General features: G+C 38.6%; 1 protein-coding gene across 1 annotated transcript; it reads left to right on the forward strand.

Annotated features, from left to right (window-relative positions):
• The first annotated feature begins 814 nt into the window (after positions 1-814).
• Positions 815-11872, forward strand: TTR (transthyretin). Its single transcript, XM_005279992.4, has 4 exons — positions 815-967; positions 1938-2077; positions 10191-10326; positions 11605-11872. The coding sequence occupies exons 1-4, from the start codon at positions 899-901 to the stop codon at positions 11710-11712; spliced, it is 453 nt and encodes a 150-aa protein (XP_005280049.1). The 5' UTR covers positions 815-898; the 3' UTR covers positions 11713-11872.
• Positions 11873-14479: the final 2607 nt, after the last annotated feature.

Genomic DNA, 14479 nt, shown 5'->3' on the forward strand with positions numbered 1-14479 from the left:
GAAAGTCTGCTTCTTCCAAATTCAGTGTCCAACCACTGAAAGCTAAATGTACTGCCTCCTCAAAATTCATGCCTCCTTTTTAGATAGATTTTGAAAATGAGGCAAGAACTATATGACTCACATTTTCAGTTAAGATAGAAACCACGCTGCCATGCCAAGACAAAAAGCAAATAGTGACAGGTGCACAGATAAAACAAAAATCATTTGTTATTAGCACTGTCATTTGCCATTTTTTGTGTGAGTTAAGTTCACAAAGATATGCCATTAAATAACTAGGGGTGAAATCCTGGTCCCATTAAAGTCAACAGGAACTTGGCCATTGCCTTCAATGGGACCAGGATTTCACCATAGTATTTTTTGTGTATTGTGCAGCGTTTTATCATATTACACCTATACTGTGTCATGAAAGGCAATATCACTTGATTGGACAGCTGGTCCTCAAAAACATTACACATAAGAGGAAACCTGCATGGGAGTAGACAAGGAATAAGACTGAATATATGAGAAATTCTCCCAATAAGTCAGCAAGGGTAGTAGGGCCTGCTATAACCAGTTACATAGCCAGAGAAAAACAAATTACTTGCATTATTTTACAGAGGGTATTCCAACAGCCTAATCTCCCCAGGCAAGGTTCATGTTTGTGTGGGTTACTTATTCTCTTAGCTCCAATCATCCTGCAGTCCTTCCACATGCAAAAGTCCCATTGACTTCAGTGGCAGTTCCATGTATGGAATGACTGCAGGATTGGATTGTTTACTAAGTAAATAATCAGAATCAGCAGGTTTGAAGTCATATGGGCATCAGATAAGCAGCCTGTTTTGTGGTAGGCTTGGGTATAAAATCCCAAATCCCATCAGCTTCTAGCTGCTGGCACAGAGGCTCACTAACAGCAAACAGAATGGCCTTTCATTCTGTGCTTCTCGTTTTCTTAGCTGGACTGGTATTTCTTTCTGAAGCTGCTCCACTGGTAAGTATTTTGGCATTGAAGGGGGAATTAAAATGATTGCAAATAGCATAAACTCTCTGAATACAGGCACACACATCTATTTTATATTTATGCATTACTAGCCTAAAACCAATTCCTGCAGCCATTGCTATGCTACAATGGTCTGGTACTGCCATTTTTCTCATGTGTTTCCTTGAAAATTTACAGTAATAGTTAAAATAAAGTCAATTTTGGGATTCAGCTATCTATTATTTCAAAGGTCTTGGGGCTCATTTGCTTCAGTGAGGTTTTGTGGTTAAAGTTAAGGGCTGGGATCTAGAAGATTTGGGCTCTATTCCTGGTTCTGACAGTGATGTTAGGCAAGTCCCTTTGATTCTCTGTGATTCCATTTCTATATCTGTAAAATGGGGATAATTTTACCTTCCTCACAAGGGTGTCGTAAGGCTTAATTGTTTACTCCTTATAAAACACTGCAAGATCCTCAGATGGGAGATGCTATTGAAGCATTACTAAGAATTAAACACAGTATAGCAAAGTTGGAGAAACCAATTTCCTCCCAGCCTCAGAGATATTTCTAAGGCAAAGATGCTGTTTATCAGAAGCAGAGGCTGTGGTGATTGGCAAGAACAGATACTCATTCATTATTTTCTTGTCCTTTTTCTGACCTAATTTAAAGATACATCCTTAATTAGCATGTTGTTTTCCAGAGCTATTTATTGCCTTAAACTATATCTACATATTTATTATACAAGCTTTCCCTGAAGTAGTACAATGTACCCAATCTAAGATTATTCTGGCATGAGAAACATCTATTTGTGAACTATATTGTGTTTAAAATACTACTTTGCTTGGAATGTGCCCTCATGTGGTCGTTAAACGTGGCAAATGTGGCTTTTCTGCTCTTTGGAAGAAGATTTCTAATTCTAATAGGCATGTTGAACATGCCCTATATAATTTGCTGCACTACAAAAACCTTTTTTACTTTCTCAAGGTTTCCCATGGGTCTGTTGATTCCAAGTGCCCTCTTATGGTGAAAGTTCTGGATGCAGTTAGAGGAAGTCCAGCTGCCAATGTAGCAGTTAAAGTGTTTAAAAAGGCTGCAGGTGGAAACTGGCAGGACTTCGCTACCGGGTAAGTTCTGTTGTGCTATGAAACTTTCAAGATGTCTTGAAAGAACAAAATGAGATATAAAGGGGATCCTAACTGGAAGATCAACTTATTTTGTAGCTTGTCCCACTTACTTTGTAAAAACGCATATGGGGCCTGATCTGAAGCCCCATGAGTTCATGGGATTAGGCCCATGGTGAGAATATATACTAGTAGGGAGAGTTACTTCAAGTTGTTCATTTTACCTTAGTGAGGGAATATTTTAAAATTTTCTCCTAGTTTTCAAAAGGTGCAGTTGTACCTATGTTTAAAAAAACCAACAACCTGTGAACCTGACTTTCTATATAATTCGGGGTAACCATCTTGATATACAGTAGGTCCAGAGCTTTATTTGTAGAGGAGGAATCCAGGCTCTAAACTTTGTTAGAAAGCCCTAAACATGCACACAAGAAACGCCCTTTCCTACTGCTTTCATTTACACAAGTGTAAGTCAGGAGAAACTCCTTGGACAATGTTACACTGGGGTAACCAAGAGCAGAAGAGGGTCCACAACGTTTGTGTGTTTTTATTTATGGCACTTATATTGCACATATTACTGTGGTATTTAAGCAGCTCACAACCTTTAATGTATTTATCCTCAAAACACCCCTGTGAGGTTGGGAAGTACTATTATTCCAATTTTACAGATAGTGAACTGAGCCACAGAGAGATTAAGTGACTAGCCCAAGGGCACACAAGCAGCCAGGTCTCCCAAGTGAGCACCCTCGCCAATAGATCTTCCTTAATATCTTTTGCTAAAGATTTTGAGACACTATTTACTTCTGTCTGCAGCACTGAGACCTTTGTTTGCCTCTGTCTCTAGGTATTTCACAAACAAGCCCCATATGTACTATACAACATAGCTGAACAGATCTGCAGAAACTTCCTAGAGCCAATCTAGGAACAAGCAGCATTCAGAAGGGATTTAAAGAGCAAAATCCTGTATAAAACTTAATATTTTTTGCCAAGCTTCTGATGCAGGATGATGGGATAAATCTATTGATCTGTAAAAACCACCATATGCTTTTCTGCCATCATTAGGAAAACTATATTCTTTTCAAAATATGTGAGAGTAGTTTTTTAAAGCATACATAACATGATTATATGCAATCTGCAGAGGACCGAGATAAATACTATCATCCCTTAGCTGTGTGATATAACAGTTTAGACTGTAACATTGTTCTTAATTGCCATTTGGGGATATATCCTGCAGCTTTTATGAGCCAGTAGCTTCCACTGAAGTCAATGGAAACTACAGGTGTTCAGTACCACTGAAAATCAAGTCACTCTTTTTTAGGCATCTAAATATGAATTTAGGAGACTAACTTTAGACACACAAATTTGGAAATTTTTGCCTGGGAGAGTAGTAGGAAGAATTATAGTCTAGTGTTTTTGTAGAAAGTCCACTAAACTGTATTCCTTCCTCTATTCCATGACCTGAATGGCATGGTGTTAATTCTTCCCTGGATATTTGGCTAACGCCCTGCTACTTTCAAACACGCTACTTGTTTGATCAGCTGACAAATTTTGAGACATTTTATAACCACTGGGCTTGCAGTACTGTTAGGTTATTTTCTATTTTAAACAGATCTATGTTTACAAGACCTAACTTGAGCCACAAGACCTGGTTAATAGTGGTTCTAGACCAGGGTGGCCAAACTTACTGGGACTCTGAGCCACATACAACAATCTTCAGAAGTTCAAGAGCTGGGGCACACCTGCCAGGAGCTGGGGCTTCAGCCCCCCAGGAGGTGCCTGGCAGAGCTCGATGCTTCAGCCCCACTCCTGCTGAAGCCCCGAGCCCTGACAGGTGCACTCCACGGGGCTGAAGCCCCAAGACCCTCCTCCATGCTGGGCAGAAACCCATACCCCACCACCCCACTGCAAGGCAGACATCCTGAGCCCCCTCCCAGGCTGGTAGGTGGAGAATGGGAGTGGGCTGGGGGTGGGGTTCCATGAGCCACACTTTAATGGTAGAAGAGCCACATGTGGCTTGCGAGTCATAGTTTGGCCATCCCTGTTCTAGACCTTAAGTATAAAACCCAATTAAAAGCAAGTGTGCCAAAGTTGCAAATATTTTGCATAATTCAGAAAGTAAAATAATAATTTGACCAACGCCAAGAAGTGGAGAATTTGAAACTTGATGTTACTCAACATTGTTAGGATGACCCCTGCACTGCTATTACATTGATTCAGAACGGGTTTTGTTGTTGGTTTTTTAATTGTTGTCCCAGGGATACAGGAGTTTAGCAGACTGTAACAACAAAACTACTAATAGGTTTTCCCATCATATTTATTTTGATAGAGCCTCTGACAGTGAGAGACTCACAGGAATGGATGTTTTCTGTATTAGTGGCCCATTTACTCCAGCTTTCACTGGGACACACTTTCATCGTGTTTGCCTACTGAGTAACTTAAAATCAAACTAATGCCTGTGTCCTTGTTCCTCTGCTTTAGTGTAAATGAATGAAATGTAACTCTGGCAGTTCAATTTAGGATACCATTACAGTGAGATGAAAAGGAAATTGGGGGCTAGAGAACTTGTTAAACAGCAGCAGTCACAAGCAAAAGATGCATTTCTCCTTTACTTTGTGTTAAGGATGCATAGCTATCTGGCTGCCTCTGCTTGTGATTTAGTGAACTCACCAATGTGCTTGCCCAAAACGGCTGTCAGTCAAGAAACAACAGAGAGTCCTGTGGCACCTTAAAGACTAACAGATGTATTGGAGCATATGCTTTCGTGGGTGAATACCCACTTCGTCAGAAGAAGAATCTCTCATTATATATATATATATATATATATATATATATAAAAAAGTTAGCAGGACTCTAAATGGCCAATCATTTAATTTATCCAAATCTAAAACTTAGATTTTCTAAGGAAGTTCTTTAAGAACCATAATTTATTTTATTGATAATTTTGAATTTACTACAGCTTTTTAAACTAAAGTAAAAAAAAATTCTTTGGATTATTTGATCAGTTTTGATCATCTTAATCATTGTAAAGCATTCTACAGCATCCCTATAGAGGATTCTACCATATACATGCGTGTTGCTGTTGAAATGTGTGAAAATTTTTGACCAACTCTAATGATTTCCTCTCAAAAATATGAGTGAGTCAAAATCAAAAGGTTTGCCAGAAAATATTGACTACATTTTTCAATTATCCAGTTGGGAGAATTGAGCCAAAAAGTGTCATTTTGAATCACCATTTCCAAATGAAAATGTCATTGATCATGTCACATTGTTTCAGTCAAAATGTCAATTTTTGTTTGTTTTGACATTTTGGGAATTTTTCAAGTCACAAAATTTTTCAATATTTTGGCTTTACATTCCAACACTCCAATTAAGAACAGAAATTAACTTTGAAATGTCAAAATTTCCCCTGTGATGAAAATTTTGTTTTCTGAACTGCTCTAGTTATAATGTCCTGAAAAGATTCCCTCCTGTATTCATGACCAGAACTTTGGACCATCAGAAAGAAACCCTACAAATATTCAAGTCTAGGTTTTAAACAAGACCCAATGCATGATGATAGAAAAATTTACCTCACAGACCTTCTGAATATCTGGTTACAATCAATAGATACATCCGTTAGGAAGTGTTACTTTTGCTGGTGTGTTATGCTAAGGTTATGGCAGTTAGAGTGTATATAGGGGGAGGTGCCCTTCTCAGGATGTCCCTATAAGTATGAATAATTCTGTCTCTTAATATTACATTTTCGTGTATTAAGAAAAGCACCTTGAATTTGGATTAACAGTATTTAAAAGGCAGGAGGAGAGTTAGAATACAACAAGTGACTTCATTAAGAAGCTTACTTCAAACTGAGTTTAACTGAAAATATGCAAGGAAAGCTAATTTCAGCTGAGTACTCAGGAAGAAGTATGGTCTAGTTGTTCAGGGGATTGGGAGTCAGGTAACTATTTAACTCTTCACTTGACCGTCTTTGACCTAGTCACTTGTACCCTCTGTGCCCACATACTTTTGCAAATACAGCCCCTATCATATATTTTAGCAATTCCCTTTGCCAAAATTAGTTCTTTTGTGGGTTAGGGTTTGAATTTTGAAAATAAGCTACTGCGTATGCATTTGAATTAGTTTATGTCACAAATTTTACTCTAAAGCACTATTTCATTCTGTTGAATAAGGTCCAAATGAATAGGATGCCTGTAAACATTTGAGGGCATAGTTTAATTTCAATACAGCATATGTCCCATGAAGAGGATAAATGACATTGATTTCAAGGGTACTTTACACTGAGCAAATTACATAAACCCCAAGACAGCCTGAGTGTAGGTAATAAAAAGCCTTTGGTCACCATACACAGCTTTATAATGGAAATGTCCGAGATAATGTAATTGGAACAGGTTTTTGAGCTCTACTAGCTACTATTTTACCTTCATCCATAAAAGATAACAACACCCTTGAAACAGCTCCCTGCATTCCTTATGTGCAAAGTGAAAATGTCTTCTTTTCGCTCTCCTTCCTTCCATCCCCAATACATATGATTAAAACATTTTTCTAAAGAAATTCAGACATCTGTTCTCCATGAGATTTCTGGAAAACGGGGAACATGAAGTTACAAATTACCCTGAAGGTATCTTAATCTTCAGAAACTCAGTCTGACAATTAAGACAAATAAGAGTTTAATATTCAGTTATGCTTAATCAGGTAACCAAACTGGAGATCCAGCCCCTGTGTTTCTGCACCGTCAAGCATGCAAGTGAATAATATGTCCCAAGGAAAATGGTGGACATATCATTTGAGATATGCAAACTAAATGCAAAATCTATTAATAGTTTTTTCTCTGTTAGGCAGAACCTGTTAAACTAAGAGTATAAGTCAGTTTCACACTCACAGAGGTTTTGTTTACAATCTGTTGATTGAGGCCTTGAGGAACTATACCACTACAATGATTAATAATAATAATAAATGCTGCTAGGTCAGGGAACCTGGTTACAGTTCAGCAGTCTCCTAACCTGGTTACAAAATTGTTCCGGTTTGTTGCACAGACTGGTCTAGCTCTAGTCTGGTAATTAAATATGGTTATGGTCCAGACTACAAGGAACATTGGAACCATGCTTGTAACCAGACCAGGGGACAACCAGGTTGTAACCAGGCTTCCTCTTTGATTATATTTGTGTTATAAACATTGGGCTCATGGGGTGTGATTGCAACTCATGTGGTCATACTCTTAGATAAACAATTGCTGTTTTTCACTGGTGCAACAGAGACTTTTTTTTTTTTAATTCAACCCTTAATTTGAAATTGGTGTCTCCATGGCTGAAGAAGGCCCACATGCTATGTTTTTGCCTCTTCATCAGATGGAGAGCAAAGAGTGGATGGAGGGGCTCCTTATAAACACAATCTATACTCAGATATTTACAACTCTCCTTTCGCAGGGCCTAAATTAGGGCAAACTTCTGCATCAATGAAGTCCCCTAGGAGTTTTGATATTGACTCTTATGAGCACAACATCAAGCCCCTAAGGATTTTTTCCTGGTACTACTAACATACACTTGGCTATAGGACTGGGAGCAACTTGCTTGATGCAAAATTCCCTGAAGCTCTAGAATGGTGGAAATGCCACTAGATGTATACTCAAAGTGGGATTTCCAAAATGCTCAGCATTGGTCTAATTCTGAAGTTGAAGTTGAGAGCTTTTGAAAATCCCACCCTCAGAAAACTACATTATTCGTAAGTAAACACTATGCTCAGCTGCTTTTCCCAAAAATTGTAACAATCACAATTTTAACGATTTAAGTAAGACATTAGCAACCAAACCAGTAGAGCAAAAGGCACTGAAGTTTGAAATACCTATGATTTCATCTAGCTTATCGCTTGTCAGCACTGGCTTGTTCACTATTTTCTATTTTTATGGATTTTATAGACAATTCATTGGCAATAAGTTAATTTTGCTTTTGATTTCATGATTGTCATGTGTCATTAACTCTTTGGTATCTGCAACACACACTTGAACCATAGTATCCAAACTCATAACATACTTCAGAAAGCTACTGTTGCCTTGCCTTCTCTTTCCCTCTGATTAGCTGTATTAGCCTCTTGTACTGTAGCCTCTTTCTATTGCTACTACACCAATGATCTTTGTGCCCAACAGGGGGAGAATAGCTCAGTGGTTTGAGCATTGGCCTGCTAAACCCAGGCTTTGAGTTCAATCCTTGAGGGGGGCCATTTAGGGATCTGGGGCAGAAATCTGTCTGGGGATTGGTCCTGCTTTGAACAGTGGGTTGGACTAGATGACCTCCTGAGGTCCCTTCCAACCCTGGGATTCTATGCCCCTGCAATGTTTTAGTCCCAAATCCCGCTTCTGCTGGATCATGCCTAAACTAGAAATGGGGTCACATTGCAAAGTCTAAATCTGGATTCCATCTTCTCTTAAGTTCTGGATTGTTCACATCTGACATATTGATTCTGTATATTATAAAAATACAGTCTAACTGCAAAATTCAATTTGGACCCAAACTTTTCAGTGGTTGTTCTGATGAGAGATTTTGGTTTATGCTCAATTGTTAGCTTTAACTGAAACATGGCTAGAATACGTAGGCTAACAGGATTAAATAATTTCCACGCTCAAAACTCATAGTTGCCTACAACAAACTTCTTCAGAATCTGATCCTCTTCCTTTTGCAAGTGCAAATACCAATGAGCATTCAGCAATTATTCTTTTTTCTTTGTTCACTTAATTTTAACCAACAAGGTGCAATTTATAAAAAATTAATAAATGAAATAAATTAACCTTTTTTGAGTCAGTTTACTCTAGATACAGTTTATTCCCACTGGACCAAATTGTGCCCCCCGAAGGGAGTTTTTACATCAACTTCAAAGGAACTAGACTTTCCCCCAAGGTATATAATCCCTTTACTTTGTAATTAGAGTAAATCCTCCGTCGTTGAGATTATTTTGCATCATTGCAATTCATTTTGGTACAAAAACCACACAAGTAAAATGAAGAGGGTGTGTGGAAAGAAGAAGAAAGAGGAAACAATACAACTGATTTCTTCCCTGATCATTAGGCTCCTTCATTGTCTATCCCTCTCTTCCACTTCCCACTCTATGTTATCTGCCTAGATAGCCATTCTCACAGGTGGCAATAAAACTGGTGAGTCCTATTAGCTTTTCAGACTTCAGGCCAATTCTTTCTTCAAACAACATCAGGCAAGATTGTGAAGTTATTTCATCCATAAATATTTCAAGAGGAAAAGCCAAAAAAAAATGTAGAAAGTAGAAAGAAGTTTTGGAAATAAAAACAGAGAAGAGGAGCAGGAGCTAGAAACCAGCTATGTTACCAGTTGAACAACCATTTTAGTTCAAAGAGATCTAGTTGCTTATACTGGCTAGATCACATCACAACTACCCATTCTTTTCCACTTTTCTGTTTTAGCCACCTGTGGTATTTTATCATAAACCTAGCTGGTGAGCTCTTTGGACCAGGGATTCTCTTCATTACTCATTTATACAGCAGCTAACATAATGGGTCCCTGATCCTCAGTTCGACCCATACAAACTGTAATTCAATAACAATACTAAAATAGAGATTTTATTATCATGAGACCATAAGAAGATACCTTCAGGGTCATGTAAAAAGGCTTCAGTAGGCACATTTAAAATGTTTAGCCTCGTATGCGTATAACAATTAGTCAAAAGATCTTTTCCTCAAAAAAGCCTTCCTCCTTCCCTAATTTTATCATGGCAACCAGCATGTCTCCTATCATCATGACAATCCTTTTTCTAGGCCTCTAATTTTCAGTTCCAGGGCACACTTAATGCAAGTTAAACACCAGATTAAAATAGGCCTTAGCCATAATGCATGCCATAACAGCAGCAATGATAAAGTTTTCTGCAGCCCGGGCTTGATTTGTGATGTAGATGGCTGAGCTGGTAGCAAGAATAGGCTCTGTGATGCTGGGAAGTATACGCTGCACAGAAGATAGGGAATAATTCAGATAAATAGAATTATTCAGTGGGGTCCGAAGAACATGGCTTCACACCTGTGCTACTTAACATTCCACACTGTCTACTGCTGTTATACACCTGATTGTACAGATTAAATTGTTTACGTGGATATTTATCATCACAGGAAAACCACAGAATTTGGGGAGATCCATGAGCTCACAACAGATGAAAAATTTGTAGAAGGGGTATACAGGATTGAGTTTGACACCAGCTCTTACTGGAAGGGGCTTGGCCTTTCTCCATTCCATGAATATGCTGATGTGAGTATTCCTAACATATTGAGCAGAGCATCTGCTTAACAAAAAAAAGTAGATATTCCCGTAATGCACAAAAAGTAACATTATGCATTGCAGTGTTTCACCATATCATACAGCATCATCTGGACAAAAACTGCAATACATACAAAGAGTTCCTTTGTAAGTTAATGGGCCAAATTCTCTGCTAGTGTAAATGGGCAAAACTCCACTGAAGTCAATGGAGCTCTTCCCATTCACCCCAATAGTGACCCAAATGGGTGCCTTATTCAAAAACATTAAAGATTTAAAATGTTCTGCAATATGGAAATGCAAAATGGAAATCTTTGCTGGGATGGATGCAAGGCTTCGGAGCCCCATAATGAATGGCATCACCATAACAAATTGGAAAAGGTCTCTATTTACACCAGAGGCATTTTCTTGGTTTGAATAGCAACTCCAGTTTCAGTAATCTGGAAATCACTGAAATCTCTTCAATTTGATGTGTAGCCACAGAAACTCAGAAATATTATCCAATATTTTTTGCCTGTGCGTCATTTGTTTGTAAAGTTCAAAGTGCATTTTTCCCCAGATCATTTCTAAAGTATGTGACAGAGAAAACTGCAGCAAACAACATCTAGGAATAAATTATAAGGGAAAGGAAAAAATAGACAAGGCTTTTTGATGCTTTTCTATCCAAATTTCCAGAAGAACTGAAGTGTAATTGTGCCTTATGTTTCCCTTGGCTGACTGCCCAGCACTTCAATTTTTTTTTTGTATTCTAGAATGTTTATATAGTGCTTCCAGGAAAAAACAGCCTTATTTGCAGCTTGCCATTGAGTTCTCGTCAAATTTCCTAAAAGACTGACTCAGCTATTCTGAGAACATCTACAATACAGTGTAGATTACATTTTAAATCACAAGCTTGTTTTATGTTACTAAGGCCTGAGCCTGCAAGGTACCGACTACGCTTCCACTGTCTTCTGAGAGCTTCACACAGGATAGAGGGGTAAGGGCCTAATCCAAAGCCCAATGAAGTCAATGAGACTCATTCCACTGACTTCAATGAGCTTTGGATTAGGCCCTGAACCCTCTAATAGATACTTAGATTGATCAAGGCATTAATCTGGTAGAATATCTTGCATCTACTTTATTAGATTTGCACAGTTAATAAAAGATAAAACCTATAACTGAAAGAAATCAGCCAAATACTACTCCAGGGAAGACTGTATACTAAATCTAACACTGAGGTAGTTTTAGCTCATATATGTTGTGCTTCAAGCTTACAAGTATTTTCTTTTCCAGGTGGTTTTTACTGCTAATGATTCTGGTCATCGTCATTACACCATCGCTGCTCTCCTCAGTCCCTTCTCTTATTCAACTACTGCTGTAGTCAGTAACCCACAGGAATAAGTATACACCGAAATCAGCCCCAAATATCCTCCATTGATAGAATTACCATAATTTTAGGAGGAGGTTATTTCCTATAACTAATGGCATGCCTTTTTGCTACAGTAGTCTATCATTTTGTAACCTGGCTAAAAACTCAGGCAATAAACATTTAAAGAAGAAACAGTTGTGATTTTCTCAGTGATGTTTTACTTTGTTCAGAAGGGACACATTTAACGCAAAAGAAACGTTGTGTAAAAAAACAACAACACTGACTGGCCACTCAGAACACATCACCCTTGACTTGGTACAGTAATCTATAACTGGGCCCCTCCCTACACTGTTAGAAAACAGATCAATTCATCGTCTTATTCCAGGGTATCTTGTGTTTGAAAGAAGGTGACTTTTGCATGGTATGCAGTGAACATCAAGAGCTATATTTGCCTGTCAGCATACATGCTTAAATCCCAGAGATAGCTGAACTAATTCTAATGAAATAACAGTCATATTTATTTATTATTTGTATCATGGCAATGACACAGGACCAACTGACAATAGGGCTCCATTGTGCTAGGTGTTATACAAACACAGAACTAAAGAGTTTATAATCTCAACAGAAAAGACAGATGACAGGTAAGGGAAAGGGGATATAGCATTCAAGCAAATTGAACAGAAAGATTTTTTTTTATAAGAACATAAGAATGGTCATAGTGGGCCAGATCAAAGGTCCATCTAGCTGAGTATCCTGGTTTCTGGCAGTGGCCAATGCCAGATGCTCCAGAGGGAATGAACAGAACAGGTAATCATCAAGTGATCCATTCCCTGTCGCCCACTCCCAGCTTCTGGCAAACAGAGGATAGGGACATCATCCCTGCCCATCCTGGCTAAGAGCCATTGATGGACCTTGTGACACTGCACCCCATACTCTTCATATGATATATTTTATGCAACATAAGGCAATGGAAGTGATCCATTCCTCTGCTGCCCATTCCCAGCTTCTGGTAAACAGAGCCTAGGGACACCATCCCTTCCCATTTTGGTTATTAGCCATTGATGGACCTATCCTCCATGAATTCATCTAGTTCTTTTTTGAACTCTGTTATAGTCTTGGCCTTCACAACATCCTCCGGCAAGGAGTTCCACAGATTGGTTGTGCGTTGTGTGAAAAAACACTTCCTTTTGTTTGTTTTAAACCTGCTGCCTATTAATTTCATTTGGTGACCCCTAGTTCTTGTGTTATGAAGAGTAAATAACACTTCCTTATTTACTTTCTCCACACCAGTCATGATTTTATAGACCTCTATCATATCCCACCTTAGTCATCTCTTTTCCAAGCTGAAAAGTCTCAGTCTTATTAATCTCTCCTCCTATGGAAGCTGTTCCATACCCCTAATCATTTTTATTGCACTTTTCTGAACCTTTTCTAATTCCAATGTATCTTTTTTGAGATGGAGCAACCACATCTGCATGCAGTGTTCAGGATGTGGACATACCATGGATTTATATAGAGGCAATATGATATTTTCTGTCTTATTATCTTTCCCTTCCTTAATGATTCTGTTCACTTTTTTCACTGCCCCGCTGCACATTGAGTGGATGTTTTCAGAGAACTATGCACAATGACTCCAAGATCTCTTTCTTGGGTGGTAAAGGCTAATTTAGACCCCATCATTTTATATGTATAGTTGGGATTATGTTTTCCAATGTGCATTACTTTGCATTTATCAACATTGTATTGCATCTGCCATTTTGTTGCCCAGTCACTCACTTTCGTGAGATCCCTTTGTAGCTCAGTAAAATCCCAAGCAGAATGCACAATCTTGAGTAGTTTTGTATCAGCTGCAAATTTTGCCACCCCACTTTTTACCCCTTTTTCCAGATCATTTATGAATATATTGAATAGGACTCGTCCCAGTACCGACCCCTGGGGGACACCACTATTTACTTCTCTCCATTCTGAAAACTGACCATTTATTCCTACCCTTTGTTTCCTATCTTTTAACCAGTTACCAATCCATGAAAGGACCTTCCCTCTTATCCCATGACAGCTTACTTTGCTTAAGAACCTTTGATGAGGGACATTGTTAAGGCTTTCTGAAAAGCTAAGTACACTATATCCACTGGATCCCCCTGGTCCACATGCTTGTTGACCCTCTCAAAGAATTCTCGTAGATTGGTGAGATATGATTTCCCTTTACAAAAACCATGTTGACTCTACCCCAACAAATTATGTTCATCTACGTGTCTGACAATTTTGTACTACAGTTTCAACCAGTTTGCCCGGTACTGAGTTCAGGCTTACTGGCCTGTAATTGCCGGGATCACCTCTGGAGCCCTTTTAAAAAATTGGCATCACATTAGCTATCCTCCAGTCATTTAAATTATAAGTTACAAACTACAGTTAGTAGATCTGCAATTTCACATTTGAGTTCCTTCAGAACACTCGGGTGAATAAGCATCTGGTCCTGGTAACTTATTACTGTTTAGTTTATCAATTTGTTCCAAAACCTCCTCTAATGACACCTCAATTTGGGACAGTTCCTTAGATTTGTCACCTAAAAAGAATGGCTCAGCTTTGGGAATCTCCCTCTCAGCTATGAAGACCAATGCAAAGAATTCATTTAGTTTCTATGCAATGGCCTTATCGACCTTGAGTGCTCCTTTAGCATCTCGATTGTTCAGTGGCCCCACTGGTTGTTTAGCAGGCTTCCTGCTTCTGATGTACTTAAAAAATATTTGTTATTATGTTTTGAGTCTTTGGCTAGCTGTTCTGCAAATTCTTTTTGGGCCT

Source organism: Chrysemys picta, chromosome 2 (assembly GCF_011386835.1).
Source record: "Chrysemys picta bellii isolate R12L10 chromosome 2, ASM1138683v2, whole genome shotgun sequence".
In the NCBI taxonomy this organism is placed as follows: domain Eukaryota; kingdom Metazoa; phylum Chordata; order Testudines; family Emydidae; genus Chrysemys; species Chrysemys picta.